Here is a 20,043-nt window from a genome sequence, read left to right as displayed (position 1 = left end):
ACATGTTCCAGAATTCTTTGTGAGGAAGACACGGTTTTTAAAAGCTGTATGACACTGCTTTAAACGTATAGTTCAGATGGAGCCAAAGTGACAAGCTGGGTGCTATACAGTTGTGTTTGGGCCCAGTGTTGTTCAACAATAAATGATTTGATGAAGGCTGGGGTGGGGGGAGGTACTCATTAAATCTGTAGATGACACCAAACTGCGAGAGATAACCAATGCCTTAGAACCAGTTACAGATAGGTAGCCGTGTTGGTCTGCCATAGTCAAAACAAAACAAAATTCCTTCCAGTAGCACCTTAAAGACCAACTAAGTTAGTTCTTGGTATGAGCTTTCGTGGTATCTGAAGAAGTGTGCATGCACACGAAAGCTCATACCAAGAACTAACTTAGTTGGTCTTTAAGGTGCTACTGCAAGGAATTTTTTTTGTTTAGAAGACAGAGATTATCTTGATTGGAAGGAGACTTGGGCCAAAACTCACAGAATGAAATTTCAGCAGAGATAAATGTGAAGCTCTGTGTTTAGGCAGGAATTAAATCAGATTCACAGGTAGCACCCGCACACTGTGTACCCTTCAGCAAAGAAAACTTTCCCCTACTCCAAGGATGCAGATACTCTAATCCCACCGAAGACAGCCCAAACCATCAAAAATCAATGAAGACGCTTGACAAACTGGACTGTCATTTTGTTTTGTTAACATTTTTAAACAAAGCAATGGGGGGAAATCCAGTAAGAACGAGGCACGAACAAAAAGACATTATTAACAAGGAGGACATTAAAGAGATGTCAGCTGTAAACTTCCAATTTTCTTCTCTTCCTGATTAGCAGTAGTGGTAAAAAAAAAAACTAATAAAAAAATTAAAAGGCAAGGGGAGAAAATGAATTCCTAATTTTTCCAGTGTCTGTCCCATTAAATAAGAGCACAAGGTCAAAAAAATAATAACCTCAAGGTTCTGTATACATAATTACAATACTGAAACATATATATAATATATGTGTTATAGAGAAAAGTTATATACAGAAATGAGGATGGACTAATGGAGCTTTTTCGCTGGCTCATAGATGGGATTGTGGAGTCTAGAAGCTGCCATTTAGGGCAGGCGTGTTCTGGGAAGCGAGATTCTGAAACAGCTTCATGATTTTCGAGCTATTCACAACTGCAGAAAAATGTGACCTAAGGCGGAGAGCGATGCTGCAGAAGGTGAAAGCAGAAGGGGCAACAGGGAGAGTTATGAAGATGCACAAGTCCAAAGTTGCCCAAATCGATTCAGTCCACTTCTAACCCAGCCTGACCTCCAAGGCAGCAAGAGTTCTCTCTCCCTGTTGCAGAGACCCTTCTTCCCACAACATTTCTAAAATTCTGACCCGCCCAGGCTCTGCTAAGGTACTGTAGATATCAGCATCCCAGGTCTCGCTAAGCTGCATGGAATAAAAGCCAAGGATCTGACCGGCTGCATTCTGCACTGCTATCAAAGGAAGGCCTAGCTAGCTAATGCCAGTGTGTAGGAACGTTAAAAGGGTTTGTGGTTGCATAACGAAAACACATCGAGAAAAATCATTCGTGTTACAGTATTTTAAAGGAACCAATTTGCTTTCCGCTGAGGGACAGAGGAATAAAGCATGCAACTTGGGGGCATGTACTATATTAACAAACTAAAAGCATTTTAAAACCTGTTTTAAACCGCCGTGCCTCAAATTTTATGAAGGGACTGTGGGGGTTCAAAATATGAAAGCATTCTCAGCCTGTTCCCCAAATGACAATTCTTTTACCTGACCCTAAGCCAGCCTTCTTCCTGCTGCTGGTCTCTCAATAAATGTTAGGGTACTGTACCGCCTCTGACTGCCATGCTGGGCAGGGGATCATGGGAGTTTTCATACCAAACACCTGGGAACTTGGGAAAGGGCTCTTCAAGAGAGCCCGGAGAAATCAAAACTAATGGTCCACTGGCTTAAATGTATTGTGGAGACGCGTCCTTTGTATCCAGCAAATGACTGGTGCTGGGTGTATGCTACTAAAACAAGGGCAAATATTTCCAAATATGTTGTAAAAGGACTGATATGGGTACCGGTGCTTGGAGAGGAACAGTGTACAACACAGTCCCCCCCACACACACACCTTGTTGGCAGAAGCTCCCTAGAAACCTGGCTGCCTCCCTCACTGTCTGGAGGCAGCAAACAGGAATGTTTGTGCCAGAAGATAAATACTGAAGGACAAGAAATTGCTGAAGACCAAAAACCTTTCTCAAGTGCATATCACCAAAGGGGGAATCTCCAATCTCTTTTCTCCTTTCTGCTCAAGAAATCTCAACAGACACATATAGGCACCAACTTTTTTTTTTCCTGACCACTGCTAAGAAATCTTTGCATAGGAGCAGCCAAATGGCTGAGTTTCTGGGTAGCAGGGTAGCCAGCTCCCCACCCCCAGTACACGTACACATACACACACTCAGACTCGCATTCACAGAAAGGCTTCCTGTCTCAATTCACGGTATGCGAGGGAGCAATCCAACAGGTTCAGCTTTCCTCTTTGCTGCAGCTCCATGTTGGCTAAAGCCACCATGATTAAATTTCAGGCTGCCGTGCAGCTTTCAAAGAACAGAGACACCGCCAGCAAATAAGGCAACTATCGTAGCCTGTGGGTAACCATGCATGGGGGCCAGGTAGCCAAAGGAAGGAGGGATTTCTTATATGGGAGAAAGTCAGGTCTGGGGTGGAGCCGAGGGAAATATATATATATAGCAATGTTATGAGGGCCAACCCACAATGGAAGAAACATTTGTTAATATATTGGCGGGAAGACAATACCTTGTTCTCGAAACCAGCCTCTCTGGAGGTGGTGTTTGTAAGCCTGGAGTGGTTAGATAGCTTTAAGGAGAGAGGATTCTATATACAGTACTTGAAATTGGGATGTCAGGAGTTATTATTAATAATACGGTTACCTCCTAGGTTAAGATTCCCAACCTTTTGGTAGGGGAGCAGAGTGATGCAGCTGCTCCTGTCGGCTGCGACAAAAACAGCAGTGGGCGGCCATTTTCCGTAGCCACGCAGAGCACAGCCGCCATCTTGTTTTGGCCCTATTCATTAACGAGAGGGGAAGGGGAGGGGGAAGGGAGCCACATCCACCTCAGGCACGCAAAGGGAGGTAAAAACATGGACCTCCGTTAAGTATTCCACTACCCAACCGCGGCCCGAAGTTGTGTGGTTCAGTGCATGGCAGCTATCCCTCGCCTTGGCACAGCTCCTCCTGCCCTCTGGGTCCCCCTACCACAACAAGTCTCTGGGTGGCAGCCACCACCTTGGTCCTTGGCTGACGGGAGGGAGTCGTCGGGGCCCGTGTGGCCCCCCAGCCCTACTCAAAAGTGTGTGCTTTGTACCACGGACGCCCCTGAGGATCCCCCCTCCTTCCCCTCCTCAGCGGGCGGCGGAGGGGCTGACTTGGGTTCCTTTTTCCTCAGCGACAACTTCCTCTCCTTCTTTAGCTTGGCCTCCTCTTTGGCTCGCTCCCTCTGCTGCTTCTTCTCCCGCTCCTTCTCCTGCTTCTCCCGCTCCTTCTGCAGCTTCCGCTCCCGCTCCTTCTCCTGCTTCTGCCGCTCCTTCTCCAGCTTCTCCTGCCTCTCGCGCTCCTTCTCTTTCCGCCTCTCCTCCTTGCTGCTGCCCCCCGCTTTCCTGGGGGGGCCCCCGAGCGGCATGTTGTTCCCGGTCGGGGACGGCAAGGCCGCGTGGAGGCCTTCGGACACCACCACCTGGCTCTGGGCGGCGGGAGGAGCCGGAGTGGGGACAGCCGACACGGCCAAGGAGCCCACCGTGTGCGCTGGGGAGAAGGAGGGGCCGCTGGTACTGCCAATGGCAACCCTCTGCCTCAGGCCGGTGAGGCTCAAAAGGCTGGCGCTGGCGCTCAAGGGCGGGTTCATGCGGTGGCTTTCCTCATGGATGGCCCGCGAGCCATGCAACCGGCGGGAGGGCTTGTACTGCAGCTCTCCCCGCGTCTCCCGCCATTTCTTCAGCTGTGTGGCGTTCTCCCGCTCCACAAGAGCTTCCGTCACCGGGAGGTTAATCACCTGGGACAAAAGCAAGCGCAAGAGGAATAGCCACGTGGCATCTTTCACCAATATCCGCCACACTCAGCATCCACCCCTGTCTCAGCAGCCCCCTCGTATGTGTAACATCTCCCGGCCCACACAAAACAAAGGCAGGGCCTGGGCAAGGCTACGTCACAGCTGCAATGGAAACCACTTGCCATGTGGAGTTCCTGGTTTCTTCCCTCTGTGGTTTCTCTCTCTCTCGCTTTCAAATCAGCCTGGGAAAGCAGAGAAAGGCTGCTTAACCTTTTCCGCTATGGTCCAATCAACTTCCGCCATGCCACCTTATAATCTGCATTTGGGGGAATACCAGGATCCGGGACTTTACCCATGTGCAGGCAAAAAAGGGCCTGGTGGAGGGCGATTAGATACTGACAAACATGAAGGGGAAGGGTTAGGCAGAACCTCCCCGTTTGCCCTTCCTCCACTCCCAACTCACAGCCTGCCCAGGCAGATTTTGGTTGTATGAAAAAAATAAAATCAAAACCATTTTAAAAGTTGAGGGAGAAGCAGCCTACCCACCCTCCCCAAAACCTGAACTCCATGTAATTTGTCACTGGAAGCATGTGATTAGCAGATTTCTTAAAGCACTTTCCACCAAATCTGGAGACAGTCTACTTTTATGAGCTCATTTAAGCTCCCTTCCTCAATTATCTTACTTTAGGATTTTGAGTGCATTTGTATCTTCAGTTCATGTTTATTTGAATAAATATGGACACTGTGGATCGTCCCTTCTTTAAAGCTGATATCCCTTTGATAATTTGCATTCTCTACACCAGAGGAGGGCAGATTTGCAGATCATCTAGAAATCAAACAATTGACCCCAATCTGCCTTCTGCCTTCCCCTGCCCTGTGCATCCTGACTACTTTCCCAACTAGCTTTCTGCCTGACGGATATCATGCAGTAACTCATCCTTGGTGCAGAATCCAAGACTCCTTGTTCTCCGCTTAGAACTCTGCCCTTACGACCTGTTTCTCACCTCCTGGACAAGGAAGTTCTCTTGCATGGTATCAACAGGCAGGTTCCTTAGTTTCTCCATCGTCTCGTACATGCCTTGGCAGGAGCGCAGCTTGTCTACTGAGCCCAGCGTGTTCCGGAGCAGCACTAGACCCACACGGAAGATTATCTTCACCCCTGCAAGTGGGAGAGAAGGATCACTCAGTGGTTGGGGGTGTGGGGGAAGGAAGGAGCTTGACACATTGTATGACAGGCACCCCCAAACTCAGCCCTCCAGATGTTTTGGGACTATAATTCCCATCATCCCTGACCACTGGTTCTGTTAGCTAGGGATGATGGGAGTTGCAGTCCCAAAACATTTGGAAGGTCGCATTTGGGGATGCCTGTCGTATGAGGCCAGGAATCCCATCATCCTCTGCGAGATGGGGATAAGCTTTTTAAAAAAGGAGACTACACAAGTGGAGTTTGTAATAACCAGGTAAGCAAGGGCTCAGGAGTCACCCTTCTGATTCAGTGATGGAAAGGCAGTTCAAAAGAAAAGCCAAAGGAGAGGATCCAATTTATAGCAGAAAGTGCCGTTGTTCTTGTATCTTTCCCTCCTGATTGGGTCGGCTTAAGGGGGGGGGGGGGATGCAGACACTATGTAATCAAGACACCCAAGGCCTGGCAGTGAGAAAGCGAGTGAGGACCAAGGAAGAAGCCTCACCTTCACAGAAGAACATGTCCCAGACGCGTAGCACAGAGCACCAGGGCAAGGTCCGGGAGAAGATGCACATGAACCACTCCGTCATGTACAAGATGGGGTCGACCTTGTACCTTTTCAGGTGGCGGTAGGCAATGGGAGACGCTCGGCGCAGCAGGGCAAAGAAGATCTCCCCGTCCAACTGAATCGCCTCCTGCGCAGGAAGCACAAGAAACCTCTGGGATGAGAGGAGCACTGGGAGGAAGGGGAATCACCAACCCTGTATTTCCCCTCCCCGCTATTTTCACCTTTCTCCTTTTCATTGTATCCTGCTGTACCAGCCCAAAGGAGGGCTTGTGGGAGTGGTTGGGTGCAGGAATACCAAGGTGGATAAAAATAATTGAAAATCATGGTTGTTTTTTATTTAAATTGGATTTTTTAAATTTAAATTTATTTAAATTGGATTTTTAAAATAAATTGCTTTTGGAGGAAAAATCCTTCTAAAGATAGTTTTCTATTTAAGTTACATTATAGCCCAAAGGCTATTCATCAGGAAATAAGGATTTGTTTTAAGTTTTTCATGCGTGCTAAAACTCAGTCTAAGGTGTTTAAAAAAAAACCCGTTTAACCACATCAGTTAACAAACATGGATACTTATGCTATAATGTTATTGTTTAGTTTAAAAAATTGTTTAAATTGTTATTAAGGAAATGATTTTCTCCTTCCAATAAAGTACAGCAGAAAAGTTGTCCAAATATAAACAGTTAACTTATTAAACCTCACAATAATTTCATAATTATCTGTCAACGTATTTCTAATAGTATAACCAAATCAGTAATTTTTGATATAACTGTAAAAACTACTCTGAAAATTTATTATTCCAAAAATGAAACCTTCATCTTGTTGTAAATATTAAGATCATACCAGCAAGAATGAGTCTTTCTGTAAATTATGATTTAAATCAAGTCTTACTAACTAGTGATTTAAATCAAATCTTACTGACTAGTGATTTAAAGTGTGGTTTAAATCGATTTGATTTAAATCAAATCCACCCTGAGGAATACCAAAGAAGGATGGTAAAAGATCCCAGAGTGCTTTATTAAAAGAAAGGTGTAGACTTTAGCAAATCAGCTAGCCAGGTCTCCCAGCCTTTACAGATGCAGACACGGCAGGAAGGAGGTGGCTTGTCCACACCCAAGCAAAGGTTTATACAACCTTTATACACAAAGCAGCATTTGTCACTCTGGCCATGACTTCCCATCGTGGCTCCATCATGGCAAATACCAAAATCTCACAGCTGGTTCCCCTTTCTGGGCTCAGAGCCCAGAACCCCAAGCCCACAGATAATGAAGCCAATTAGCCTGTATCAAAGCAAATGAATATATACGTATATGAGCTCACTGCTGCTGCTGCTGCTGCTACAACAACTACCAATTATTTGCAGGATTATCTTGACTACCAAGATGGTGTCTGCAGAGCCTCTGGAACAGTTCACCTTTGATTCAACACACATGGGAGAACAAAGAAGCCAAAAAGCAGCCTGAGAGGCCTGATTTCAGACCCTGAAAGTAGTTATCAGGTCTGAAAGCAGCAGAGAAGTACAGAGGGACAGGAAAGTCAGAGACAGTAACTAGGCAGGCCTGAAGTGGTCCCATGGACCACAGCTTAAGGCTGCATGGAGCTAGAAGAATTGCCATATTTTTAATGGATAAATGTTCTGTGACTAATGGCTGTATATAAGGCAGAAATAAAGCTTCCCCCAGCATGAAACAAACATAGGAATCTGCCTTTAACTGAGCCCATCTGGCTTAGTCCTGCCTACAGTAGGTTGCCAGGATTCAAGCAGGCGTCCCTCCCAGCCCCACCTGGAGATACCAGGGGATTATACCTGGGACCTTCTGCTAGCAAAGAAGGTGTTCTACCACCAAGCCAGGGCCCTTCACCTGTTGATTTTTGCCTGCTTGGCAGTTGTTTAAAAGCACAGTCTCTGTCCATATAAAACAGGGATGGGAAATCTGTGCCCCCCCCCCCAAGATGCTGCTGGAGATCCAGTTCCCATCAGCACCACTCAACATGGCCAATGGTCAGGAGAGGTGGGAGATGTAGTCCAACAGCAAGCTAGAGCGCCTGGGGTTAGTCACCCCTGCTCTAGTGGGATGGGGTAACGAAAGACTCAAGACATACAGTTAGCCACTGATTCCTCTTTAGCTCTGTTGTTCATATGATTTAATTCACTTTTAACTCTCTTTCACCCTGATATTTTTTCCACTGTGGGCCCACTTTTAAGCAGTCACCTGGTTTAAAGAAATGTGTTGCTTAATTGCACACATTTTTAAAAAGCAACTCTCCCTGCATATACACGCAGCTGAATAATAATAATAATAAAAACAGTTCCAAAGGGGAAAGGGCATCTTTCCTTTGTTTCGAGAGGATGCACACACATCACGACAGGCAAGATCAGAGAAGTTGTATTTCCACCACTGAAGGGAACACCTCTTCTAAAACGGCACTCGCTGCCCAGTTAAAATTATAATTCAGCCCATTGTAATGGGCTGGGAAAAGAAGAAGTCGGCGACTTGAGCCCAAGGTGAGCTCGCTCTCCGGACCGGTGATCCGTGGTGGCAGGGGGTGGGAGGGCAAGTTCCAGGTTTGACTGGAGGAAGGATGAAGGGAGAAGTGAAACAGGTTGGAAAACAAACCCTTAAAAAGCTAGTCCGATAAACTGGCCCTAACAGGGAAATGAAAGTGAGGAAAGAGCAGGCAGGTGTATAATTATGCATGTCGCTGCTGCTGCTGCTGCTGCTGCTGCTGCTGCTGCTGCATGTTACCAGACTACAAGCCTCCCGTCCTTTCCCAGGAGGGCAAGTCTCATTCCTCTCCAGAAAAGTAGAGAACAGGAAGATACTGGGCGGTTCTTGCAGGACACTGCTAAGCAGACATTCCAGTGAAGTAGTAGTGGGGGGAAACGTCTATTCATTAGTGTGTGTTTTTTGAAGAGTGCAGAAGACATTTCCCCGTAAAGAAGCTCTGTGGAAATGCCCTGGACCTACTGCCCTTCCTCACAGGACCACAGCCGTACTCACCAGTCCAGCGCTGTAATAGCCAGGGAGGTATTTCTCACAGATTTGCACCAGGCACCAGAAAGCTTGCTGAAGAGACAGAGAAACAGAAACTCTCAACACTGATAACCTGGGCAGTCATACCCTCCAGGCTAAGGCAGTCCTTCCACTAGTTCATTGCATGCAATAAACCCCTACTAGTGCATTCAGGAAGGACAGCTCAGAGAGTTACCTCCTCTGTTCTGGCTGCCATATATCCTTTGCAGTACTGTGCAGGTGGCACACAAGCAACCAACGTCCAAAAAGAAGAACAAAGGAAGCTGCGTTATATTGGGTCGGACCATTGGTCTATCTAGCACAGCATTATCTACGCTGACCGGCAGTGGCTCTGCATGGCTGCAGGAAGGGAGTATTTCCCAGGCCTACCTTGAGGAGTCAAGGATTCAACCTGCGACCTTCTGCATGCAAAGCAGGTGCTCAGCTGCTGAGCTACAGCCCTTGACTTCCACTGGAGATGAATAAACAAGGCACTACCGATGGATTGCTGTGGGCCTTATAAATCCTGCTGAAATACCATGGCTATATTTCTACGTTGGGCAATGTAAGGGTGTTGACAACTGGCCTGAGACTAAGTAACAGGGCCGAAAAGTGGCAGGGTTGCCAGAGGGGGGTGGGGTTGAGAGAGTGCCCAACAGACCCTTATCTCCTGGTAGACATGCCTTGAGGGCCTGTGCGCAGTCATAAAGATTGCTGCAAGACTAGAGTTTGAGTTTGGAGGCTCTGAGGCATCTGTTTGGTTTGGCGATTAAAATGCTGGGCAAGAACCTGGGAGTCCAGGGTTCAAATCCCCACTCAGCCGGGTGACCTCGGCCTGGCCGTCATCAGCTCTCGGCCTAGCCTACTTGCTGTGAGGATAAAATGAGGAGTGGGAGGAGGCCTCCCCATCAGCTTGTGCTCCTTGGGGAAAAGAAGGGATGTGGATGTAATCATCAATTTAACAAACAAGCCCACTGCACATGCTCAGTGTCATATAGAAAAAAAGGCTGCAGCTGAGAACAGCATTCTGGGCCAGACAAGCCTCTGGTCTGACCCAGCAGGGCTTTTCTTAGGTGTCTCTGAGAGCATGGAGCAAGGTGCCGGCTCCCCTGCCCACTGCCTCAGCAGCACAAAGAATGGTTTCTAGCAGAGAAGGAACCACTGGGTAGGCCTGGTGTAAAAGACCCTCTCCTTACCAACACCAAGACCCCAAGAGTTTTGGAGTCAGGATGCTCTCCACTCTCCCACTTACCCTGCTGAAGATTCTTCCCAGCATATACAAACTTCGGCTCCTCCCAAACCTCATCCACCACATCCCAGCCTTTTCTTTTTCAGAGAACCCACATTCTCAAGGTGTCCGCTGTCCCTCCCTCTGTCACACAGTGTCATGAAGGAGCTCCTCACCTCTGCAGGCATATGCATCAGCAAAACCGCGGCCACGGGTGCCTGTGCCTGGCAGTAGCCTTCTTCTGGCCGGTAGATGGTGTAGGCCTTCAGAATGCGGTAGAGGTCCTGCTGCCTGCGACGGAAGAGAAGGGTGAGGACCAGGGATCCAGAACCTCTCTCCTAGCCTTGAAGGGGCATCAGATTCAAAATGGGACCCAGCAGGCTCAGGGAAGGATTGGAAGGTGTGACGTAGGTCTTTGGCCTCTAGGCAGTGCCACTGCTAACTCAAGACTAGGCCGCAAATAAGGGCTGGGCCTCCAATGGAAAGCACAGGCTATAATGCTCCTGGGACAGGCAAAAGAGAGTGGGAGACATGAATGTCTGACCACCAATGGGCTGTGCTACTTCTGGTGGGAGATGGAAGGGATGCAGGAGAAGGAAGAATGCTGAAACCTGAGTGAGTGCTGACAGTCTTTCCCAACCTGGTGGGCTACAACTCCCATCGTCCGCACCCAGCACAGGGAGCTGGAGAGGAAGGGATGAAGCAATACCTCTAAGGCTCCTTAGAGGGCAAATTGTTCAAGTACACAGGGAGGAAGCGCAATCCTAAGAGTTGGAGGTGCACAAGAGAAGCATGGAGACCTCCCAACCCTAGATGACACTCCTTTTGGCCACTGTAGCAAAACCATTCCCTGCCACCCGTCTTCCGTTCTCTCACCCGTGGCCTCCCCGAGCTGCAAACATCTCGTGGAAAGGGAATTGCCTGTGTAGGTCTTTTTCAATCACATCTAGCCATTTGGGATCTCCAGGCTGGCGTTCCAATTCCTAAGAAAAAAGCAGACAAGAAACAAAACAAAACAAAATGGAGAGGGAGAAAGGCTGAAAACTTGTTCTCTCTTCTTTTCCCAACAGAGAGCCTGACGTCACCCTCCCATCAGCATAGCAGCCAAGACAAGGTACTTGGAAATACCTCAAATTTCCCTGGATTCTGATCCAGAAGCTCCTTGCTATTTGAGAGAAGTTGCCACGCTTTGGCACGGAGAGAAGAAGGGATCCCCTTCCGGCAGCGCAATTTAACCTGCAAATGAGATGGAGGAATTAAAAAATTCAGTAAGAAAGGAAAGCTCAGATCCCAGTTGGAGTCTTTCCCTCTACACAGTCGGGAAGGTGGTACTCAGAAGCTGATCTCTGCTTACCTTTTGGAATCTGCGTGACAGCCATTTGTCCCAGTGGGAAAACATGTCCAGCCATTTGAGTTCCCTCTGCCTGGCCACGTCCACTGGGATGGCGCTTTCACTGCAGGGAAAGAAGAAGAAGAAGAAGAAGAAGAAAGGATAAGGAAGCAGATACTGAGCTAAGGAGAAACAGGTTGTCAGTTCTACTCAGTGCCAAATGAGTTTCATACATGCCTATTATGCTCATTTTGCAAGAAGTACACAACATTCATGGAAAGAGCTAAAGGGCTATGCAATATACTGGTACCCTCAGCCTCTTGGCCAGCTTCTGAGCTTTCAAAAGGACACAACTACAAATTCCTTTTTTGAAAAATGCAGATTATGCAGCTGCACTGGGGAGGTGGGACCACTGGGACGGCACCAAACTCCCCCAGCCCAGTGTCCTTCTCTTGCTCCCCAGCTTCATGGTCCCTGCGAGTCCCCCTCTTCCAGACCCTTCTAGGAAAAGGGATTGGCAGGACAAGCCCTCCAGGCAGGTAACAAACACTTTCTGAGCCAGCCACCCTCTACTTGCTACCCTGAACATACCATCTTTGTAATTTCTACTCAACACATGGGAAAATCCTAGACTGAGCTTTCGTTCCGTCAAACTCATTGCTCTTGGTTTGTGGCCACCAAGGAGAGTGTGGGAGGGCATTGAGAAATGGAGCAGTTTCCTCCTGCGTAACCTGAGAAAATGTTACAGGGTAAGGTTCCAGTCAGAGCGTCTGTGGTTTCCCACTATCCATTCCTGCCTCCGGGCTCACCAACCGTGTACTACATGACTACAAGCACATGCAAGATTCACAATGTATTCAGCTTTCCTCACTCCTCCCCCACAAAAGAAAACTTCAAAGAGTATCCGGGGATAACTCCGATAAGCATGAGTGAAAGTAAGAAGCCCTTCAGCTAATCGTGATGTGATTCACAGTTAGCTGGGCCGCGGGGCAACAGGCAATTCAAACTTGTCCTTTTTTTAAAAAAAAAAATCAAAATACAAACCCACAAAATAAAGAAAAAAGACAACTCAAGCTTCTCCTTGTATTGGGGAAGGGAGGGGGAGAATAGCGAGGTGCCTAATTTCACTTGCTTCCACTCCTTACCCTGCATCAGTTTAAGAGGCCTTAAGGAAGGCGAACATACAGAAGGATCTGGGCAGGGCTCCCTTTAACAGAACCCAGCAAGAAACAGGAAGTGTGGTTTGCCAAACAGGAAGTGGTGGGGCTGCTTAATTGAAAAAAGCCAGGGAAGGAGTTTGGTGGGGAAGGAACAGCAGTTTTCTCCCACGGCCACACCCATCGGAGGAAACCAGTGGCTGGTGCTTTTGTGGGGCTCCACTTCTCTGCAAGGCAGCCTACAAGCCTCCAGCACTATAAGGCTTTAGCCCACGCGCAGAGAAGCCAGGGACCTCCACTCACTTCCTACAGCGCATTGGGGTGGGTGCAGCCCTGGGCTTAGCCAACATCCCTATGCCCCATTTCTATCCTGGTCTTCCTTCCATGGAACTTAGAGCAGCACATGTGGGGTTTATTTGATCTTCACAACAATTCTGTGAGTGACTTGTCCAAGGTCACCCAGGGGAGTGTTGTGGCTGAGCAGCAGTTTGAACCAGAGCTGCCTACACACCCTGTACTCAAGCCATGAGTCAAAAGCTCTACTTCACTCCAAAATTCGCTAGAGGAACCTGCATTTCGTAGGTAAAAGGTAAAGGTACCCCTGCCCGTACGGGCCAGTCTTGACAGACTCTAGGGTTGTGCGCCCATCTCACTCAAGAGGCCGGGGGCCAGCGCTGTCCGGAGACACTTCTGGGTCACGTGGCCAGCGTGACATCACTGCTCTGGCAAGCCAGAGCCGCTCACGGAAACGCCGTTTACCTTCCCGCCAGTAAGCGGTCCCTATTTATCTACTTGCACCCGAGGGTGCTTTCGAACTGCTAGGTTGGCAGGCGCTGGGACCGAGCAGCAGGAGCGCACCCCGCTGCGGGGATTCGAACCGCTGACCTTTCGATCGGCAAGCCCTAGGTGCTGAGGCTTTTACCCACAGCGCCACCCGTGTCCCTCTGCATTTCATAGCCTAAGACAAATCAAAAGAGATATATTTTAACCAATGTGGATAAGGCAGGGAAGAAAACCAAACACAAAACAACAAATCCTGAATACTGTCTCGGCTCAGCTCCCAATATCCCAGGTTCCATTTTTTTCTGCTCTAACCCTGTTGGCTGCCGATACCCATAGTTCTGTTTCTACTGACTACTGTTTACTTTGTCAGTCGTTCTTCCTCAATAACTGGCTTTCCTCACAGGTTCCAGCATCGGCCAAAAGATGACAGAAGGTGGTACAGATGGCTGAGCAGGAACAGCAGCTTATCTGCATCCAATAAGAGAAACTTCAGGCAATTGGTCCCACACCCGCCAAGCAAAGAAAGCAACCCCCCAGGCTGCTGCCACCTACATGCATTCCCCAGCTGAAACGAAACAACACCCCACTAATCCTTAACACAGACAGGCCTCGTTAGGAACTCATATTCTGCAGACGAACAAGCTGACGGTCAGCAGACTGCAAAACCACTAGGAATTTGCACTTGTCAGAACTATCAACTAAAAAGGGCATTCCACAACTGAAATCAATCCTGCAAATTAGGACTGCCAGCATAAACTAGTTTTCATATTTAATTTGCATCTAACTTTTCTTGTGGGCAAAACTGGGAACTGTTTCTTCCTGCCACATCCTTGCATCTTGTAAGAAGACTTTAAAAATGGATCCAACGCATTGCTGAAAATTCCAGCGATTAGACAGCTTACAACAGAACCTCCCCAAGCCCCGCCCCCATTTTCAGAAAGTGAATACTTCCAATTGCTAGAGACAAACAATAGGGAGAAAGCCTGTCAGCACCACCTTGCCCTCTGGGGGTATTTGACCAGCCAGCTATTGGAAACAAAGGGCCTTAGGTGCTATGTAAAAAAGGATCTGGCCAAAGGCTCCTCTAATTCAGCGTCCTATTCTCAAAGTGGCCAAACAGATGCTTGTGGGAAGTCTAATATCATGTTGAAAACTAGCGGGGGAGAAGAGGGCTGGCCTCCGATGAGGTTTTCCTCATCAAACATGAGCTCAGCAGACTTCCTTTCTCTTTAAAAGAAAACTAAAATTCTTAGGATTAGGGGTGGCTGCCAAATCCTGTGTTAGTGGCTGTTTACAGGTACGTCACTTTCTAAATACACAATGTTCCACATGCCATACACATTATTCCACACTCCCATGTGAAACCAGGGCAACCGGGGAGAGGCAATGCTTCCTCCTCCACACCCTTTAGTGGCACCTGATTAGGGGGCTAGGTAAGTCTTTGAGCTAAAAGACCTCCCTAGACATCCATCAGTCAGTGGCACTTGGCATTACTATGCTCAGGAATCCAGGGTAGTGAGACAAACTTCCAGTGTGCTTAACTGCATGACTGAAGGCCACAGGCAACCGCCGCTGTACAGTTACGGGTCCTGAAAGGTCAGCTTTTGAACCCACCCAGAATCTCCCAGCTTTTCAGAGCCAGAACAGGCAACAAGTCTGGGTAGAGTGATACACTGGCATGGAGAGGAAGAGGGGAAACACCTTCCAATAGATAACAGCTCAAAAGCTCTTCAAAAGCAACAGCATATCGGTCAGTCCACACAGCACAAATCACCTGAGCACTAATTCACTTTCTTTCCTCGCCCCATGTAGATGACAAACTCTTTTAGAAGAAGCTGCTTGTAACTGAGGACTGGGGGAATGGTGCTCTTCAAAATAAGGAAACAAAAGCCAAGCACTCTTCCCAGAATATCTCTTCAACAGCCACAGCTGTATACACTTTATTGAGAGTCTGAAGACAATTAAGAGCACACAGGGCAAGTTGAATGTGGTCCATCCATTCCTGCATCTCATCTCCAGGAGGAGCAAGGAAGCGGTGTTAGAAACTCAGATATATAAGCTAATCGCCAAATGGCATCTTAAACCTGGGTTGCAGTTGCCACAATGGTATGTCTAGGCACCATTCCCAACCCCCCCCAAAGAAGTCTTTATTATTATTATTTCTGTTAATTTCATTTCTACACCACTTTATATTTTAAAGAGAAAATCTCAAAGTGGTTTACGGCACATTAAAACATCAAATAAAACAATACAGAATAAACAAATTCAAGCTTCAGGGGAAATATTTCATATCCTTCTCAAAGTGACGTTTTGCTTTCCCCATATTTATTTACCTATTTAATTTATATAGCTGCCCAATAACAGAAGTACTCACGGAAGCCAGTGTAGTGGTTAAGAGTGTTGGGCTAGGACCTGGAAGATCAGGGTTCAAAACCCCACTCAGTCATGAAGCTTCCTAGGTGACCTGGGGCCAGTCACAGCCTCTTAACCTACCTCACACGGTTGTTATAGGGATTGGCGGAGGAGGTGGGTGAACCATGTACTCCTTGGAGAAAAAGACAAGATATAAATGCAATAAAGAAACTGTTCTGCTTACCTGCGTAAGAAAGGTGGAGGGGCCAGCCAGATGGAGATGTCAGTTACCAACCTGGCATCCAGAGATCTCCATGTGGTCGCAACTGAGCCCATGTCAGTTGCAAAACATGCCTAGTGCCTGCCTGGCTAATTTCTAACACTGCCAGAAAGCAACAAGGCAGTAATCAGTCAATTCATCATCTCATTCCCTCCTAGCTGTTAGAAGACTGACAAGTGAGCAGGTGATTGTTTCCTTTGGCTATAGTTAGCAACTACAGATGTAGAGATCCTATATGAAAAATGTCTAACCTTTGACCTGCTAACATCCTGGGACAGTGAATTCCCTGAGCAACTTTGTCTCCCACCACACCACAAATGCATGGAATGGCCATTTAGAGGCGATGGCAACTGGAGTAAGAGGCAAACCAAGGTTTTGGGGGATATAGAGTAATACACAACTGAAATATAATAGATGTGATAGTTTAAATTCACACTACTGAGACTAATGTTACAACAACACTTCCCGTGTTTGGGACAAAGACTGACTGGCATGCACGAAAGAAAGGTGGTCAGTCACAAGACAAAAGAGCATGTAGTGAAACAACACATCCAGAGAGATGGTTTGAATTTCAGGCCAATGAGGGGAGCATCCAAGCTGAAGAGAAAAAACAGAGTTATGGTGGAAAGGGCAGAGATTAAATCCCAAGTCATATTTGGATGGAGAAATGAGTCACTTGATCTAATTGAAGGATCATGCTGAAGAGATAGCTCTAGGGTTTAGGAAGACAATTAAGGCAGTTCCAAAACAGTCATGATCAGCAGCCCGCCCACCCCAATTCATACAACTGTTTTACAGAGCATCAGGAAGCCTCTGAACTCCACACTGTCCTCCTGCCTAGAGGAGAATCAATGTATTTCACCTCTTTGCAGAAACTCAAGTGCTTTTTGTTCCTTTGCTGTATGCCAAGCACAGGATGATGAAGTAGGTTTAGAGGGGAAAAATAAGGATTTTTCTTAAAGAGGAATGACTGCACATTCTGTTCCAAACGTCAACCAATAAAACCAAAATCTCATATTCCCCAAAAGTCAAAGATTAGAGCAAGCACTCCCCAAACTAGAGAGATACCATTCACAAAGTCTGATGGACGAGCATCTGTGGGCGATGCCTTAGGTTATACCTATGCTGTCAGGGTACCAATCTAGGCAAGGATCCCTCTCATCCCTAGGATTCTCCCCACAACCCAACTTTTCCAAGATGACAGCTTGCGCCCCCTAGGGGAAGAACATCATATATTCTTTTCCCAGCACCCTAGCCAGAGTTGGAATTGTGGTCATCACTGGATATCTTGCTGAACTTGTTTGTCCTGTATAAAAGACTAACATCTCCCCTCCCTCCCTTCCCCGCAGCATGGGAAACTCATCACCTTGGTGCCAATACTTACACTGAACCAACATATTGGCTGCCCCCTAGGAAGCCATATTTGTCGGTCCTCCGGTATGCCAATCCATTGATCTCAGAATCTGAACCCATGGAGCTAGCATCATCAAGGAATCCAGAGCCGGGCAGTGACTCCATGGTGCCTGACATGAGGCTGACAGAATCCAAGTAGCTCAATGTGTCAGGAGCTGGAGGAGCCCTGGGTGCCGGGGTTCCGAGACTGGACTGGGAACCCATGTCCTGGGGCAGTTGTGGAGTGGAGAGATCGTGAGGTGCCAAGCCCTCCGAAGTGGTCGGTGAAGTCTTCTCAGGAGGCGTCACAGGGCTAGGCGCTACCACTACCACTGTGGGCGATTCTGGTGGAACTGGGAGAGATTTCACCATGGTCTCTTTAGGCAAAGCCACAGCTGGTGACACCATCCCAACATCATCGGACGACATCACCGACATTCCATTTACTGTTGCCACGGCTGGCACAGGATCCACCGAATTGGTCACAGGTACCGTCTCTGCGAAAGATTTGTCGCCTACCGGAATTACGTCCGTAACGACGGCATCCGATGCCACCTGTGCAGGAAAGGCCATGGTCCCGTTATCGTTGGCCACAGCCATGAGAGACATCTCTACGGTGATCTTGGTTAAAGTTGCTTCTGTAGGAATGCAAGGTGCTGCTGTTGTAGCGCTGGTTGGCAGGTCTGCTTCCACGGCTTCCATTGTTACTGCATTGTCTGTTGCCAGGGGTGAAGCTGTCATGTTGTCTGCAGGCACCCCTACAGCCCCAGGAGCCGGGCTCACCTTCTTGAGGGCATGGAGCACTGAGTGAGGAGCATTATACCTCGGTGGGGGTGATGGAGGGTCCCCAGAACCAGTCTCCATAACAACAATGGCCCCCTCCCCCCCAACAGGGGGGGGAATGCGCCCTAGTCACCCAGCCAAAGCCTGAGCTGTGGTAAGGGGAGGGTGGGGAAGGAGAAGGAGGAAGCACAGAGCCTCGCGCTCCCCCCTGCCCTGGTAGTAGCAGCAGCAGTAGGAGAGGCAACCACCCCAGGCTGCGCGCGCATCTCCAGACAGGCTAGGCCGGAGTTCAGCCAATGAGAGTCAAGGAGGAAAACGACTTTAGCCAATCACTGAAATGGAGCACAAGTGGAACAGAAAGGGGTGGGGAGGGCCTGGAGATGAGGGAGGGGCTCCTCGAAGGGCAAACCAATCGAATAGAGCGGGCTATGGTGCGCAGCCAATCCTTAAAGGGAAGTAGGAGATGTCGATCAAAATGAGGAAGGGCGGGGGAGTACTTGCCAATCAGAGACATAGACCCAAAACCAGAAATCCGTTTTCTTAGGCGGGAGGCCGGCGAAGCTCAACCAATCGGGACAGAGCTGGCTAAAGTATTTGAAGGAAAGGGCGGGGGAGAGGCGTGCTTAAAGAGCCCACCAGCCAACAGGAAGAAGAACCGGCAAGGATTGTCCAATCACCAGCGAGAGCGGAATTTAACCCTGCAAAGACCAACGCACGTGATGTTTATAGGCGGTTAACGGGGAAGTAAAAGCGGCGGCTGTCGTCAAATAAAGCGGCAGCCGAAGCTGTCAGCTTTTTTGAGTAGCGTGATCCTGAACCAATGGAACTCCAGGATGTGAAAATGTGGGCGCGAACGTTTCTGACGTTGCCCAGTCCAGCGAAAGGCAAGAGACCTTTCTTGTCGGCTTGTGAGGTGTTACCAGAGTAGCCAATAAGAATGGTGTTTCGATTTTTAATTGACATTTCCCTAGGCCAGTCACATTTAAAAATTGAGTCAGACAGGCGAGAGTCAGAGCCAACGACCAAGAACGAAATGAATTGTGGGGGCGGGGAAGAGAGTGATTGATGGGGCTACGAAGGTTATGATTGGAGCTCAGATTGTCAATTGAAAGGCAAGGAGGGGCCCTAACGGGAATAGAATTTCAAGAGATGCTGCCTCGACCGGCTATGTCAAGAACTTGACCAAAGTCCCAGCATCCTTTGCACTCACGTGATAGTTGTGCACACTGTGCTGGCTTGAAACGCAGTGAGGTCACTCATTATGCATCTTAATTCGGATTGAAGCTGGTTTTGAGGGGAAGTGCATCGAAATACCTCACTGCATAAGAAATGACAGGATAGTTATGGATTTGGGCTGACTTCAAAAAGAGAATTGCTGCCCCTGTGGTGAGCCTGCGGTGTGCATTCCTTGGAAAAGCACATTGGGCTGAAGGAGACAGCTGGAAGTGACAGACACCCTTTCCCACTTTCTCTTTCAGCCTTTACACTGGATCTGACTTTTACCCAAATCCAAAGTGAGTGATCAAAAGTCCAAATGTGCCCTGGGGTCTGAAAATGTTGGCAACCCCTACCAGGGGTCAGCAACCCGCAGCTCCGGAGCCGCATGTGGCTCTTTTACACCTTTGCCGCGGCTCCGGGGCGGATACTAGCGAGGGGAGGAGGCACATTGTGTGCCCCGACACTCCCCACTGTTTTAAATGTCGCAATGGTTTTGCGGCTCCCAGTTGTTTTTTCTTCGGTCCAAGTGGCTCTTTTTGTCTTAAAGGTTGCAGACCCCTGTCCTAGACGATGCGGGTGGCGCTGTGGTCTAAACCACTGAGCCTCTTGGGCTTACCGATCAGAAGGTTGGCGGTTCGAATCCTCACGGCAGGGCGCTCTGTCCCAGCTCCTGCCAACCTAGCAGTTCAAAAGCACGCCAGTGCA

General features: G+C 48.3%; 1 protein-coding gene across 1 annotated transcript; it reads right to left on the bottom strand.

The window, feature by feature from the left end:
* Positions 1 to 679: 679 nt before the first annotated feature.
* On the bottom strand, positions 680 to 18,386 carry TBC1D10B (TBC1 domain family member 10B). Its single transcript, XM_028702000.2, has 9 exons — positions 17,330 to 18,386; positions 11,398 to 11,497; positions 11,172 to 11,279; positions 10,920 to 11,026; positions 10,220 to 10,334; positions 8,804 to 8,869; positions 5,745 to 5,934; positions 5,061 to 5,215; positions 680 to 4,059 (listed from the first exon to the last, which is right to left on the bottom strand). The coding sequence occupies exons 1-9, from the start codon at positions 18,199 to 18,201 to the stop codon at positions 3,355 to 3,357; spliced, it is 2,418 nt and encodes an 805-aa protein (XP_028557833.2). The 5' UTR covers positions 18,202 to 18,386; the 3' UTR covers positions 680 to 3,354.
* Positions 18,387 to 20,043: the final 1,657 nt, after the last annotated feature.

Source organism: Podarcis muralis, chromosome 13, assembly GCF_964188315.1.
Source record: "Podarcis muralis chromosome 13, rPodMur119.hap1.1, whole genome shotgun sequence".
NCBI lineage: Eukaryota > Metazoa > Chordata > Lepidosauria > Squamata > Lacertidae > Podarcis > Podarcis muralis.
The sequence above is the reverse complement of the archived record's forward strand: the minus strand, read 5'-3'. Positions and strand labels throughout refer to the sequence as shown.